General features: G+C 40.8%; 1 protein-coding gene and 1 non-coding gene across 2 annotated transcripts in view; one reads left to right on the top strand and one right to left on the bottom strand.

The window, feature by feature from the left end:
- Window positions 1-16627, bottom strand: part of LOC140999798 (plexin-A1-like) — a 255076-nt gene that overhangs the window by 44134 nt on the left and 194315 nt on the right. Inside the window, exons 16-18 of the mRNA XM_073470337.1 lie at window positions 12822-12915; window positions 10761-10997; window positions 5669-5812 (exon numbers count right to left, since the gene is read on the bottom strand). Coding sequence (XP_073326438.1) covers window positions 5669-5812; window positions 10761-10997; window positions 12822-12915 — 475 coding nt within the window. The remainder of the gene's footprint in view (window positions 1-5668; window positions 5813-10760; window positions 10998-12821; window positions 12916-16627) is intronic.
- Window positions 13431-13503, top strand: trnar-ccu (transfer RNA arginine (anticodon CCU)). Its single transcript has one exon. It is a non-coding gene; the product is annotated as a tRNA-Arg (tRNA).

Below are 16627 nucleotides of genomic sequence, written 5' to 3'. Positions count from 1 at the left end.
AGTCAAACACATGTAATGTTTTTTTTTTTTTTCTCACTAAATACATTTACATAAGCGCAGTGTGTCTCAGAGAGAAAAAAATAAAAAAGCTCACAGCCCTGGAATGCATCAAATCAAGCTACCCACAAGGGGGGTTGATAACCGATTAAAATGAGGTGTGATTATGCACTTTGAAGCTCTTGTAAGAGCACTTTCATGTTAACATTATCAAAGTCTGATTAAAATAAATAAAAAAGGAGAAGCTGTTATAATCAATATCAATGTAGTCAATACCTACAAATTAAATTTGCAATAGTTGAGACGATTAGACGGGCTTGTGTAAGATTAAGCAGCCAATTAGCCGTGCGGACATGATCGGGTTGCAAAGACGCTGGTGTGAAAAGGAGATTGAAGTGAATTAATTATTCATTCGAGTTTGAGTTCGGATTAGTTTGGTTGCACTCGCGCTGATAATTTGAAAGAGTTTGAAAGTAAATCTGAGGATATCAGTGAAGTTTCATGTAGCGGATGAGTTATGTATCTGTACTTGAACAGTAAATGATACTGCAGTCATTTTATAATGGGAGTGACTGGCAACTGTTCACATATTCTAACCCGTCTTTAAGCTGCCACAACATTTTCTGTTTATTAACGACGCTTTGTGTAATGTGACAGGAGTCGCTAATAGCTATGAAACCACAGAGGTTCACTCTTACAGCTGTTGTCATCCGCCATGTTTTCAATGAGAAAGTTCTGATACACCACCTGCCCAGCACCAGATAGAGGACAAACACAGTTAGCAAACAGCTGATGAAAGTAATGATGCATTTAGCAGCCGAAGAACCAGATATTTCAGAACAGAGCTGTAAGTCTACTGAATACTGGACTGATATTTATAATGTAGCCCCATGTGATAATATGTCATGTCATGGTGTTGTTTTGGCTCGCTGTACTGCCCACAAGTTCTCAGAAATGAAATGACTGTAGGTTCAAAGGATAACTTCATCCAAAAATGAAAATTCAGTCATGATCTGCTCAACCTCATGCCAATGGACAGTTAGGTCAGAGCAAAACATTTCTGGAGTTTCATAGCAAAACAGCATTGCAGCATTCTCCTAAATAACTGAAGTAGCTGGAGATCCCCAAATCATTTCAAAAGATGTTATCTAAAAGATGTTATCTAAGATGGTGTTCAAATTTTAAACAAGAGGTTTAGGAGAACACTGCAAAGCTGTTTTGCTGTGAATCTCCAGAAAATATTGTGGACTAAGAAACCCCGTTCAACTTTCCATCAGCCTGAGGGTGTGCCGATAAGTAAAGATAAGTAGACTGAATTTGTATTTTTGAGAGTTCTGTTCCTTTAAACCAAGAAGTCTAGATTTATCGAGACTTTTGTTTATCATCCTTAATGTGCAACAAATGGTTCATATAAGCGAGTGAATCTTTTACTGATAATCAAACCACTCTGCAAACTCAAATAAAAAGTACAACTAGAAATACAACTAGAACAAATGAATATGTCTGTGTTGGCATGAGATTGGATTTGGTGGGAATAAGGGCTCCAAAAGTCTCTTTACATTTTGAAAAATGAGTTCAGAGTGGAATCTAAAATTGGGGGATTTGGAGGCCATTAGGCCCCTTCTCACCGGAGACATTATAACATGTCCCAGCTGGAAAAGCACAGGTATAATGAAATTAATGTTGGCTGAATTCCATTTAGCTGCTTCAGTTTCAGGGTCCTGGTATTGTTCATGCTGACTCGCTGTCACTCTGCCATGACTTACTGAGACTATATACTGCATGACTCAGCCATCATTAATGTTATTAGTAACACCTGCTCTGTTCCGATGAGGACAAGTCAAAATGTCTGCTGTATAAACGCACAATAGCAGAGTCGGGACGCACTCACTTTTAAATATTAATGGGTCTGTGTGTTGCCACTCTAAGTATGAGTTAGTTAAGGACTTGTAGGTTTTGATGACATAAGACACTTTAAAATCAATGCGTACATCTTGGAAATAGAGTATATGTTGCATGCAAAATGTATCAATAATAAAAAGGATGCCTATTTCAAGATATTGGGTTGCTGTTTTAGCCCTTGCCGGTTGGTAATTGTAATCTAATCTGGGGTCACTGGTGTAACAGATACAATTACCCAGGGGGGAAACATATCCTCAGATGACTTGAGAGCAGCCTAAGCATAAGCAATATTAAGCTGGAAACACATTTTCTAGGCATTTGTCTATTTTTATTCTCCTGACAGGCTGAAGGACTGATGGAGGAACTTAAAAAGCTGAAGGCCAAAACAACAAACAAGTTTCTTCGAAAACTCAAGGGAGGCACACAGCTGCCAACACACAGCTGAGCATCTGAGAGGGGACACACAAAGACACAGTGACACATGCATACAGTTCTTTCTGTACACCCACACATCCGCACACACACATACACACACACACAAGCCAAGTATGTCTGGACACCCATTGGGGTCCCCTGTATGTAGGTCATTCTACATGGGGAATATTATTGTGCTACAGCTGTGTCCTTCTCTGCAGTGCTGCGCGCGACAGACGCAAAGATGTGCACATAAATTAAAACATATGAGCGCTCACACAAACACACACACACACACACACACACACACACAAGAAACGAGGCACAAGCACAGTACATGTGCTAACAAACACACACACACACACGGGCAGAAGAGATAGGAACAGACAGCTCTATTTTTTCTTCGGCTATTGTCAGGCGAAGGACTAACTCCACCACCCCCGCTAACACATCGCATCGCTCCGATATTCAACATGACATTTCATTCAAAAAAAAGAAAAAAGAAAGAAAAAAAGGAAAAGGAAACAGAGTTCCACCTTGGAACGGACTGGTTCTGTTGAGAGCTATCATATTGAATTACATGGATGCACTGTCAGTGGCTTTCTAGGTATATTGGCTGTAGCTAGCGGGAAGTAAATGTCATAAAGATATAGTGAAATGACTGTGAAAGGACATTGGTGACAAGTTTAAAAGGGGCAGGAGGTGGGGGAAGAGTTGAGTGGGCGTACTGGCGGAATATTCAGACAAACATCCAAATATATTTAGAGTGAGTGCTGCGTCGCCCGGCTGAGGTTTGACCTTCCTCAATGCAGATGCTCCAGGAGCTGCGCGCTGATTTTAAAAGTCTGCTCCAGTCAGAGTGAATTTAGGGATTTCAGAGTGCGGTCTGATGACAGCTCAACACTCTGGACCAGTAAGGCTGAACGGCTGCCGCAGGACGCACTCGTAAGCCAGTTCCCTGAGTTTTTCCCCCGCTGTATCATAGTTTCAGAAAATATGAAATGCCACGAATGAAAGTGACATCAACTGCATTCACATGGTGGGTGGTGATAAAAAAAATAAAAAATAAATAAATAGTTGCAGCTTGTGACACTTGAGGCAGAAAACAGGAAGTATAACTCAGCCATGATGTGGCAGTGACTTTCAAAAAATGCAACTTTTAGCTTGGATTTGCTGAGAGTTGGACAAAATTTGCACATCAGAAAGGTTTATACAGTGAACGAGGTTCCAGGATTAGAGCTTAGAGACGAGCTTAGTGTCTGCGTATCAGTGGCATCCCGGAGAAACAATTCTATTTTTAATACCACCTTTTATGTTGCTGCATAACTCGAGGACACAGTAGCACTGTTGACGGTGTCTTGTCATGGACATAAACTGTAGCAAAACTGGATCCTCAGATGCATTTCTTATCTCCTACCACATATGTCACAAATAATGCAGCGCTCTGTTTACCCACATTCAACTTCAGTTTATTTTTTTAGTCTGATGAATAACATTCTTCGTACCCTATTATTAGTCTGTTAATTAGTTTTGAGAAGTAGTTCTATAACCTTATGCTGATTGCATATTCGCAAAAAAAATAAAAATAAAAAAATAAACTTGACATTTTCATACAGGCAAAATGTCAGGTTTAATGAGATCTTCAGTTTGAAGTGATCACCACTCCTATATATATAAATATACATCTGTCTACATAAAGATGATATCATTATGACCTTTTATTGAAGCCCAAATCATTTCTGTCTTTGGACCTGTCATTATCATTTCTGTCATTCAGCCCGTATGAAGACACCGAGTGCCTGTTGTTGGGCCCGTTTCGTCTCTCCTTCACAAAATGGCTCAAGCAATAGTGGCAGTCAGACTCCATTGATGACATTGCATAGTTTTGCATGAGTTAATAGATTTCATGGATGAGTCAATCCCGGGATTGAATGTGGTAAAATTGATGCTTTCTGGAGAGTTAACTGAAGACGCCTTAAGTGTATGGGATTTGACTTAAAAACAATAGATGCTGGTGTCTTGATGCAGGAGCCAGACAGGAGCTTACCTCGGTTTGCATTAAATATGTGGTCAAGGAGGGTCTGCATCAAATGCAGTGAATGCATGTGAACAGAGGGTGAACAAAGACATGCAGCTGTCTCTTTCCAGAGAGGTTCATTTCCTTTTTTTAACCGAACCTCGCAAGCTGCTTCATCTGGCATCGATTGATTAATCAAACAGGCCTGAAGTTGCAGCGAGTACACTGGTCTTTGATTGTCCCGGCATGCTTAACAGCAGTCTTAGAACATGCTAAACTTGAAAAAGGTTGAGATATAATGCTTTTCTAAGTGTGGCTGCAGGGAGAGAGAGCCGTTCCGTGCAATGGTGATGAGCGTAGCTTCGATTGGACTCGAGTGTGGGTGGAGGATTGGCTTGTGGGTTTACTGAGGATTGGGTACAGTATATCTTGTGTACTTTTGAATGTCTACACCATCAAAGCAAAAGCTAATAAAAATACATTAAAAATGGGGACGGCACTGAGGGACTTAAAAAAATCTGAAACCAGCAGCACCTGCAGCGGAGAAGTGCTGATGCCTGCACAGCTGCTGAGGTGGATACACTTCAGTGGTTAGAGAGAAACATGGTATTTAATCTGCACACATGTCTAGAAGTTCACTGTGGTCTTGTTGAGTGCATTGTGTGAACGAGTGAATGACTTTTGGCTTTTTGAACACTTAATGGATGTAACCGCCCTGGTGCGAGGTCTGCAGATCTGTGCTTTGTTTTCTGAATTATGCATTTATCAGGGATCTGTTCCGATGACACAACCAAACTTTCACTGCAGGCTAGCTGAAGGCCAATGAAGATCAACATGTTAATTAAGCGTTACACATTTAACAGCAGCCTTGGTGTGCAAACTCAATGGAGCGTATTGTGAATGTGTCAGAGGAAATTGTTTAGAAATGATGCGAGGGGTTATTCACATTACTCAACAACAAGGTTAGAGTGACATTATAGACTGAGTTTGTTAGACTGGAATGTTTTCATATTCATAAAAATGAATTACTCTGTCGATATAGCAGGTATAACAGGCGGTATTTATCCTGCGCTAAATAGTTTTTTGATTAAATCCCGAGAACTGACCCAGTTATTTAATGAATAAGAAAGATATAAACTAAAAAAATGACATTAGGAAAGAAGTCTTCCATGAAGGTCTCAGCCCGTAATATCGAGCAGGTTCTCTTTCAGTTAATCTATTCAATGGGTTCGGGTACGAAATGGGTCAGAAAAGTGCAATATTTTAGAAAGTCAAAGTCAAAAAGTCACTGATGGAGACAGAGATAAAGAGACAGAGGACACAGAGTCGTGATCTGACCGTGACTTTGTGTTGTCCGGTGAGGTTGGGCCATTCGCACAGCAGCTGGCTCTCCGACAGGGTGAGGACGCAGGGAGTTTCTCCAATCAGCACCGTGTAGTTGAGGCGACTGTTGCCTGGAGCCGCTGGGATCAGGTTACGACCCTGAACACAGACAGAGAGACGTGTCGTGAGGAGAGGCGTTCAGCTCATCTATACACATGTTATTTTCATACAGAAATTGTCGGTTAAGATTGCTTTTAAATCTGTTACTTGACTACAAAGGGAGTGAAATACACTTTTCTTTCAAATTACTTTCAACTGTTGCAATCTCACAATGAGCCTGTTAAGAATAACTCTGATGATATGGTTCTTTGGTGAATCACATTTGTTTCTGGAAATAAATGCAGAGGAATGAGTCACCGACAATACAATTGCTCATTTAGAAACCCTCTTGAAGGATGAGGCTGGCTATGATCTATGTTTCTCTTATTGTTACCAAATACTTCTGAAGAGCAGGGCTGGGTAATGTAGAGTAAAAAAGAGTTCTTCTACTCTTTACTCAAATATATTTTGTAACCAGTAATCTACTTTTTACTTTGCCATATTTAGTATTTATGACCTTGTTACAACAACCTGTGCAATAGGGCTGCACAATATATTGTTTCAGCATCGACATCGCAATGTGCACACATCACAGGAACTTCAATGTCAAGTCAGGCAGTTTGGGCCATTTAATATGCATTGTAACATAGTAAAAGCATATACAGCAAATGGCTATGAAGGCTTTCCTTGGCTGTTGCAGGCCCCATTTTTGGCATTGTCATGTCACAAAAACTGATCATCATCCGTAGAAAGGTTTGAAGTTAGACACAATTCAAGCTGAGATGAATAAAGCTCTTTTATTTTTTTATCTGGCAGGAACCAGGAAGGTAATCGAGTGACATTAAAGTGAGTTACAAAGGTTTTGACGGATCTGTTAACCTTCAATGTCTGCATTACCTAAAAAATGAAATACGTATGTTTTATGTTTTAACCAGCACTGGCACGGGGAGCAGCTGATTACAGGAATACAAATGCTCAAAGAAAAAATAGAGCTATTCAAGTCATCTGGAGAAAATTTCTCTACTTTGCATATCGTGATATATTGCAAAATGTCAGTATTTTCCAATAGTAAGTTTGCTTGCACCCTTCTGCAAGCAAACTGAAGTCGGTTGCAATTAATGTAGGTGAAAAATGTTGATACCTCGCTAACCTAACATAGGTTGGTTTCATAATAAAAATTACTTGAAACATTAAAAATAATTAAATGGAAAGTAACTTTATCAACAAGGTACTTTTTTACTTTAAGTTGAAGACATTTGTCAAATGGAAGTGTCACGTGAGTTTAGATTTTCAACACACAAGTCTGTAGTTTTTGTAATGGGCTCCTTAACTTCCAGAAACAGCTGGGCAGTGAATCTTTTAGCAAACCTTACTTGAACAGGTTTAAATAATGCATCATTGAGGAGTATTTTATTATATTTGGACAACAATAGAGCTTTATAGCACAAAGGAAGATGATATATCAGGCTTTGGATTCACAGACAATGCTTGCTAATAGGACCAATTCATTCTTGGTTTTGGTCTTTTTGTGGGGTTTTTGTTGATAATGGAAAAAAGTACAGAATATCACAAGATTTATCTATTTATCTAAGCACTTGCAAGCTTCAGTTGTATGCTTGAGACTGTACAATTGCTGATAGACTAATTGTTCATCTGCTTGTGTTGTGTTATTGTAAGAACTGTGGTTTTCTTTGACGGAATACTCACATTTTGTATTCTATATTGAAATAATTCTGATAAATCAAGCAATAAACTTGAGAATGACGATGATAGGGAGATAAAGAGAAGGAAGAGGAAGGTAGAAAAGTGCACTAATGAATACTTTATATGCAAAACAGGAGCAACTGAGAGGCACACAAACTCTCACCAACATAGACCAACACTGTTAGTACATTAAACTGGGTTCTACACATAAAGTCGACACCACAGGTGTGTAAATTCAAACATTTGTCAATTTCAGTTCCACTTTTTCATTTCAATATCATGTAACTACTTCCAATTTGACACACACTTTGTCTGTGATGGAAGAGGGGGGCAGTCAGGGGTGTGAGAAGAGAGAGGAGCCAGGTAACATCAGGAAAACAAAAAGCAACAGGAGGAAAGACGAATACAGAGAAAACAAGACAGATAGGAAACGTGGCAGGAAAACATCAGGACGGCAGGTGCGTGGAGGGGAGAGAGCAGAGAAAAGATTACGAGAGGGGCAGAGAAAGATGAAAGGGATACACTCCAAAGTGAGGAAGCAAAAAGGGATTGAGCCGAAAAAACAGAGCCAGCGAGCCAGCGAGATAGACAGAGGGAGGGAGAGAGAGAGAGGAGATAGCTGCCGTGTCTCCCGCTGGCTTAGCAGTGGGACGCAGAGACAGACTCCGTTTTCCAATCCCATCGTCTCTGCAGGCCGCCACCCAGCCCCGCTCTGCAACCCTGTAAACATGCATCCCATTCCATCTCGCAAACACACACACAGAGATCGACCCACACACACACACACTCGAGTTGGAGCCACACATGGAGCTGTTGCCACACACACACACGACAGGAAAGAAGCATCATGCGGGGACACGATCTCAAAACACACACACACACACGCCGGAAAGCACTCACGAAACACCGAGACCAGATAAATGTTTTCTCTCTTGCTAACACACCTCAGTAAAAACACAGCCGACACTTCAGATGAGAAATTAATTGCGTGGCGAGCGGGGTGCACACATCTCTGAGAAATGCAACCCCCACATCCCACCCCGCCAAATTGCATTTTTGTCCATCTCATCAGCGCTTCCAATGGGTAGGCAGTTCCACCGACAAGCCAAGCAGGAGATTTGGCAATTACTGAGAGACTCTTTGCTAATAAATTATCATTTAAGGAATAAATGACGACGGTTACGCTGCTTTCAATCTCTTCATGGAAATAAACAGCGTAGCACATTCTCTGTGATAACATAAGAGATAGTCAGGGCACATTCTGGATGGAGATAAAAGCACTGAACACTGGATTCAATGCATATATAACATGTCAATGTGACACAGATCTGAAAGAAAATGAATGTTATGCTGTCCTTTCATAGTGCAAAGTGCAAACTCTCATGGAAGATTAAGTAAAACCATTTTAAACGACATATACTCTACAGCCAACATAACGTCAGCACTGAAGAAATTGTATTTTCACCGCTTAAACTTATTTCCAGTCACTGATCTGCTGGCTATTCCACCTACTCTGGCATTAGTAATAGCACGTATATATTGCCTCCGAAACAGCCACTCTAATTCCTCTCCAATCACTCTTTGACTAAACATTGCAGGTGAGCTCGGTGAGATAACACTCCAGCACATACACACAACTCAGAAATAGCCAATTAATTTCATATACTTATGTCCAATCACTGTTAATGAAAATGAAAACCAATATAATCCAAATCTCCTGGACCGTAGGCCCGTGTGCTTCCACACTGCCCTTCCAGCGCTAGAAATTAATTACACAAATTGAAAGGCCTGTTATTTAAGAGGGCTCGGGGCTGCAGAGGAGGATGGCAGTCAAAGAAGTTGCTGTTAGTTACTGAAGGACAGAAAATGGCCTTGGAAGGTGTGGACGTTTGCTTTCAGCTTTCAATTATGAATTTGTGAGATTTTTTTCCCCCTTCTCCGAGAGACCTTGTAAACACATTTGCAAGCTTTTTTTTCATTTCTTGTGTGGAAAAAAAAAGATGTCAGTGAATGTGTGTCGGCGTATGTGGGCTTTGCCATTATTAATACGAGATAGGTTCAATATGTTTGAGACTCTTGTAGTCAACCTGAAAGCAGAAAAACCTTGGGAGAGAAAAAACATCTACCGCTACCTGAGACCTAGGTTCAGATGAAATATTGAGAATGTGTGTACAACTGCACACACACATACTGCATTTTAACACTTTTTTGTACAGCTGCTCCGCATCAGTATTCTGTTAAAAATCAATGTTTGAAAAGAACATACAAAGTTAACGATCCATAGTATTGTTGACTAGATCTACTGTTAGCTCTGTTTGCAATAAAAGAACAGCATCCTCTTCCTGTTTTACACTGAAAAGACATGAAGGAAATGAACATCAGTAACCCTATTTTTCTTATTTTCTTTTCTTATTAGTTTCTTAAGATTTTCTTATTTCTGTGTATATGAGCCTATAAAAATGGGAAACTTCTAAGATTAATTCAGAGACATTTAAACTACAGCTGATAAATCTGCCAGTAACAGTGTAATTTAAGCAGATAAAATTGATAGTTTCTGACTAGAAATTAAAAGTCTGCATTCGTCGACCTCTGTCTGAAGTCGAGGGCTCACTGTTTCAAAAATAACTATACATTTTGAGTGGTAATCTGCCATTGTGAACTGCATATGTGGCGTGCAAGAGCAGAATGACTGACAGGCGTAGGAACAAGCTTTGTGAAAAGGTCAATTCAGATCATTTCCCATCAAATCTGACATGAAGGTTCACTATAAGTTCAAAAATGTTCAAAAGAATGATCCATCACGACATCAGCTACATATCAGCTAATACATGCATAAAAGTATGTTATTAATTTAACAATTTGGCAGAAATCAACATCTGATTAAAGGTTAAAAAAAGGGGCAAATCTTCCAAATCTTTCTATTCTTCCCACTACAAGCACTTTTATAGATGAGTTAAGGGAAATGTAAGGAACTGCTTATCTAACACTGAGCATAAACTAAAAAGAGAATTAAAATTATCTTGAAATTTGTCTCCTTTTTAAATACTGAGTAAATGTATCAGTCCTCAGTTCTGTGTAGGTGTCCGTAACCTTATTCCCACTGAATAGGTTTTCTAAAGGCAGTGCACTTAAGACTTTTCATCTTCACAGCTGCATTGTAGAACAAGTCCCTGACAAGTTAAAAAGCTGTTTACAAAGCTCCCGGCTTGCAAGGTAAAACCTTAGATCAGAGCACTGATGAAATAAATTGAAATGTACAGCGCAGAGAAAAGTCTCTGAAAAACAACACTTCTGTCTCTCTGACCTTGAGAATAAGTGGCGAGGTGGGTTTGAGCTCCAGTATTCCAGAGGGACTTAGCGGTTCAAACACCGGGTCGGGGTAATAGCTGAATGTCTCGTTGACCACCACCAGAGCGTTCACGTTGTCCATGTAGAACCCGATCTCATCCGGGCCGGTGCCGGTCTCAGCGAAACCCAGCTCTGAATCCGCCACCGATGGAGCCAGACAGACCATGACTGAGTTGTTATACACAGTACAGTTCTGAAAATGAGAGAGAGGAAATTTATGGCTTCTGATTTTAGTCAATGGGAGAATCTACTACACAAGAGCAGAGAAAAGACAACTTTGTATATCCACACTGACTGAAGACACAAATCTAATTACTTTTCATCATAATATAGTCATAGTTCTGTTTAAAAGAGAACATTATGTATAAATCCGATGGCCCAGTCTGCTTTTTAATTACTGACAATAATCTGCAGGCTATCATTTTCTCTTAACAGAAATCTGCAGGGTATAATAACCCATCCTTTCTGTAAGTCAATGCCCTGTGAAACTGCGATGCTGTTATACCTATTGGAAATGTAAATTGGTTGCAAATTTATGATCAACTGTTAATAATGGGCAATGTGCTGTGTGCCTTTGCTTGTACCTGAGAATATTTGACACCATTGCCTTGGAGAATACATGAAGTCACAGCCATGTTTGCCTCAATTTACAGGACTGCTTGGAGGACCATATCATTTGTTTTGCTTCTACCATATGCTACAAATGTATTTTACATTGATACAATGGTTAATTTTACCCAAAGTGTTAACCTTTTCTAAACCTAACCAAGTAGTTTTTTGTGCCTAAACTAACCAAACAGTCTGAACATCTAAATGTTTTGTATTTGTCAGTGTTTGTCGTTTAAGGCCTAACTGGATGCTGTATATTACAAATGATTGCCAACTTAACTGCACAGCCCTTTGTGTGCATAACTGACACTTAAGGGGCAGGTAGGGCATCACAGTTTGATGCTAAAGGCCACTGACCAAGCTGTTGTTATTTGAGTTGAGAGTGAGAATATGTTGGTTTGTGCACCTTTCATTTTGTTTTATTTACTGAAATACCAAATGCAGTGCTAGTCTGTCAAGGCAAGTGTTGCTTTGACCACATGATGATGTTCATAGTGACTGATTACCTATTTCGAGCAGGCTGGCTGTCAAAATGTCATGCAATGAAGTAGAAAAGCTTTCTGGAAGGTAAGAAAAATGTACTGAAAAAATGTAAAACACTGTAGTATTCTTTGGAAAATGGCCATGATTTGTGGTAAATGGGTGACAGCATTATAAAACATCAGCATGGTCCTTTAAGTGTAGCACTTTGATAAAGGGCTGTGTGGGATGCATCGTGTTGGCTGTTTGCCTCAATAAACGACGGCTTTATCTGCAGGTTGAAGTGCCTGAGTATTGTTTGAAGCTCGGTTCTTAACCCTGACAACTAAAGAGCTTCAACTCACAGCGACAATCACCAAAGTGCTTTGTGAACAGTATCTACAGATCCCCTGAAACACTTCAAACTCTTCAAATGGAACTTCGGGTTTTGTGTGGATTTTTTTCTTTAACTTCTTTCCCGAAAAAAAAAAAACCTTCTCTGTCCCTCTCTCCTTCACACACACATACACAGTCTCTCTCATGCTGTCTCTTTCTTTTTGTGACACAAACACTCATGTGGTGCGGTGACATTTGAAAAGCCATGTGGCCTGAGGTAGCGTCAGATGTCTGAAGCTGTAGCTGCAGAGAGAGAAGACGTGAGCAACACACAGAGACAGTCTGTCTGCCACCTTCAGCGGCACTGTAGAAGGAGCTGTCTGCAGATGCGCTCGTGTGTGGAGGGCTGTATGTGAATATATTTGTCGGTTAATGTATGTACTGCACGAGCGTGTAAATCTGAATAATGTACACTGCGTATACTCTATGCCAGCTGTGTGTGCACTGGCTGCCTGCAAATGTGAACATGTTTTCCAGTCCATGTGCCCCTGCTGTGTGTGTCTATGTGTGGCTGTGTTTATGTGGTGTGTGCGGCATTCACGTCAATACTCACATGAAAGGACTCCGCCTGCCCATACTTGGCCCTGATCTTTGGTTCCCGGATGGTTGCGAGGTTGGTGCCGCTCACTGTCAACAGAGTGCCACCACTGTAGGAACACAGAGGAAGGGAGGAGGAGAAGGAGGAAACAAAAAAAGAAGGGAAAAAAATTGTAAGTTGGCAAGACATTCTGAAGACAGCTCTGCCGGATACAAAGGTATGTCTCACTGATACAGGCAAAATGGACATTACTGCAGCAGGTGTCTGCAGCATGTGGCTGAATTTAGGGGGATATATTCAGAGGGAATAGGGGACGATTGTGGATGGTGCCAGAATATAAACATAAAATACATGCACAATTGTACCAAATTTGAGCTTAAGTGACAACACTTAAGATTTCTTAATTTGTTGTTTATTGTCCTGGTTTTTCCCTGTCCATCTGGACACATTTTGGCACTATGTCACTGCCTGCCCACCTGTCTCCCCTCCTCTCTCTGTTTCTCTGATACTGCCACAGTGGCATCAGGGGCCATTGTCACGTTATTCAAATGCACACATTGTGCTTCCCATACAGTTGCTTTGAGGTTGGACTCACTGCATCTCTACACAACTCATCATTGTCAAGCCCCAGTGGCCTAATGGATAAGGCACTGGCCTCCTAAGCCAGGGATTGTGGGTTCGAGTCCCATCTGGGGTGAATTATTGTAGAGTGGTCCAGTAGGCACCGGCTGATCCCTTAACCCAGAGATCAATGGGTTGTAAACATCCTCTACTACCAGAGTTTTTCGCGTAGTGAGGCCGTCTTCTCCACTGCTATCTGACCGATGGTCAAAGTCACATTGATAAAACTCTGAATGGGTGAACAGCAAAAACCAGCCAGATTAAATCTGTTTGCTTTGAGTGATTGAGCGCCAATGAGTGGAAGAAAAAGGTAATCCTAGATCACTGGGATCAAGGAGCTCGTCGTCAATTGGCTGTTTTAACTCTGGACTTTGCAATTTAGATGTGAGTCTGTTGATTTCAGAGAGGCATAACTGTAGGGAATAGGGAACAGATTGTTTTATGTTTATATTCCAGTCCCATCCACAAACGTAAATATCCAATAGCACATGACGATAAAAAGTTGTCGCTATCGGCTAGACACATCTTTGTGGCCAGATTTCTGTCGACAAATGAACTGAAGGACCAACAGAAGAGATAGGGCTGCTGGTGGCATCTAAATGTGTCACACTCCTCTTAGGCATCCCGTTATTATAAACTTCCAGACGCACTAAAATAAAAAATAAAAAATCCATCATGGTCAGAGAAACAGAGAGCTTCTTTGCAACTTGCCAGGTACATTGATTAAGAACAATTCCAATTCATGTTAAAAGGAAAGGTAATACCGCTTCTGCAAATTAGAGAGGGGTAGAACTGGCTGACATGGACAATGATAAATTAACACTCGTATCTGCCAAAAATAAATAAATAAATAAAATATGTATAAAACTTTGATTACTGGTTACTTTAGCACTCACATAAAGTTTAGAAAAGTATAGTCTGACCACTTTGCTGGGAAGAAACAAAAGAAAGTTGGACCACGAGTGTAGTGTAGTGCTGTGCCCTTGGCATCAGGTAGGACTTAGAGATGAACCTTTTATAATGGAGTTTATAGAGAATAGAAAGTATAGAATGAGAACTCCAGGGAGCGTATTTGTGAGTGAAAGTCAAAGACAGAAAGGAGAAAGAGAGAGTAAGAGGCTGAGTGAGAGATTTAGTGAGGGGGAAGATCCACAGAGACACTCTACATACTTTAATCACGAGTCTATACACAGTAAATATGTGTTTGCCTTGAGTCGGTGAAGGTCAGTGGACTGAATCCAGTAAATAATGATGCCACAACTTGGGTGAAGCCTAAAGCTTCATTTCGTTGTTGAGTAGTGTGTGAAAGGCAGACTCACACCTGCTTGGTGTAGAAATTTTCTATTTGGTTGAATCAATTCTTGAAAGATTTCACTCTTTCCTCCATGACTGCAAATGTTTGTATATTTCAAACAATAGCTGATTGCTTCGCAAATTCCACCAGTCAAAGTGGTTTTTGAAGTTTGTGATGCACTTCTAGGAAAAAGTACCCTTCAGTGGTTTCCCATGTTTTCCCAAAATGACTGATGGACTTGATTCCTTTGATGACCTCCCACAATGCGAGACTACTAGTGCTGAGAAAGGATCATGGGGTACACAGGAAAAATAAAATCTTTATCATAGGAGGACTCCTGCCAGTTGTAAAGACAATGGAGTTAGTCTGTCCTTTTCACTGCTTCACCTAAAATGGATTTATGAGGTTTTCATGAAAGATGTTGTACTTTGTTGATACAGTGGCAGTTCCAACCTCTGAGTACTCTGTTTTCTGTTGGGAGATTACTGCCTTTCACGGCTGCCTTGGCTACTGTGCCTCTGAAAAATATAGTTTATAAGATTCCCCATCGTATGTCTTTCTGCAGGCTTCTCGCTGCCTGGAGGGGCACATACAGTAGTCTTTCCAACTGCTGTCTGAAATAAAAGGCGGAGATGAAACCTTTTTTCTTGAAAAAGTTATAAACAAAAGGCAGCTCCTTTACTGCACGTTGGACACCAAAGCATTTCTAAAAACTCGCAGTGGGCATTCAATGTGTATTTTGGGCCTTGGCGAAGTTTGGAGTTCAAACACCCACGGCCAACACCCACGGTTATGATATTTCACTTAAAGGAATCTCAACTCTCTGCAGACATCTTACGGGGCTGCATGTGGAGTGTAATTCTCTGCTTAGAAATCCATGCGCCTGACTGCTGCCTCTACTATCTCCACCTAAAAGATGAGTGTTTTTTTAAGATTTACTCCCTCTGTTGCTTTGGTATCTTCACTGGTAACAGCTCTCTGCAAGGGGGTACTTTGAAGGTAGGGAATGGCCTCATGTCACTGCCATGGCTTTTTAACTGAGCTAGTCTCTTTACTGTGGACTGACACAGCACTTGTCTCCTATTGCTCTTTAACTCTTTTTGAATATTGACGATAGTATTATTGCAGACATTTGAAAAACAGCTTGACAAATCAAGTCCCCAAAAGACTGTCGAGAGCTGGCCCTGTAGAATGGCAGCACTTTCACTGTTTTTTATCCTTTCAACCCTATTCCTTATCGACAATTTCTCCAGGATCCGTAATAACTTGGATGGCTTTGAGTAATCCTGCAAGTCTGTCGTTGTTGCCTCCATGTGAAAGTGATGGACTTGCCACATAAAGTATCCCTTGGATCTTCTGTCATTTGAGGCAAACATCAGGAGTATTTTCACCACTTACCTTTTGAAGCTGCAAGCAGAAGAGTGGTGACTCTATCCATTACCCACTGCTTCCAAAATTGTAGGGATTAAGATGTGACGGCTAGAGCTGACAACCCTTTCCGTCTACACCAGTCACGCTAAAGACAGGACAAAGTATTCTGAGGTCTACTTCCCTGATGAGGAGGGTCGGACCTCTGTTTGGCTGTCAGAGTGATCGCAAAATCAGGGGAAGTTCTAGTGCTCGCTGCAAGATCGGGTAACTGATCAAGACAACGCATCTCAAGGACCAAATGGCTGACACAATGACTAAGACGTTTCAGTATAGAACATGGCACTGAGGCATTAGACAGGCCTTTGTGACCTGGCTTAACAAGCGGTTCAGAGAATACCTTCTTCAACCCTCCATCACAGAAGGACAAGGCACATTCCTTCTGTTGGGTTACCATGTATTACCATCGATTCCTGCAATATGCAGGTGTCTTTTTCATTGTAGACGTTAATGTGACACTTCTGTAGAATGACTCAGC

Source organism: Pagrus major, chromosome 7 (genome assembly GCF_040436345.1).
Source record: "Pagrus major chromosome 7, Pma_NU_1.0".
Lineage (NCBI taxonomy): Eukaryota > Metazoa > Chordata > Actinopteri > Spariformes > Sparidae > Pagrus > Pagrus major.
This window is presented reverse-complemented; position numbering and strand designations above follow the sequence as displayed.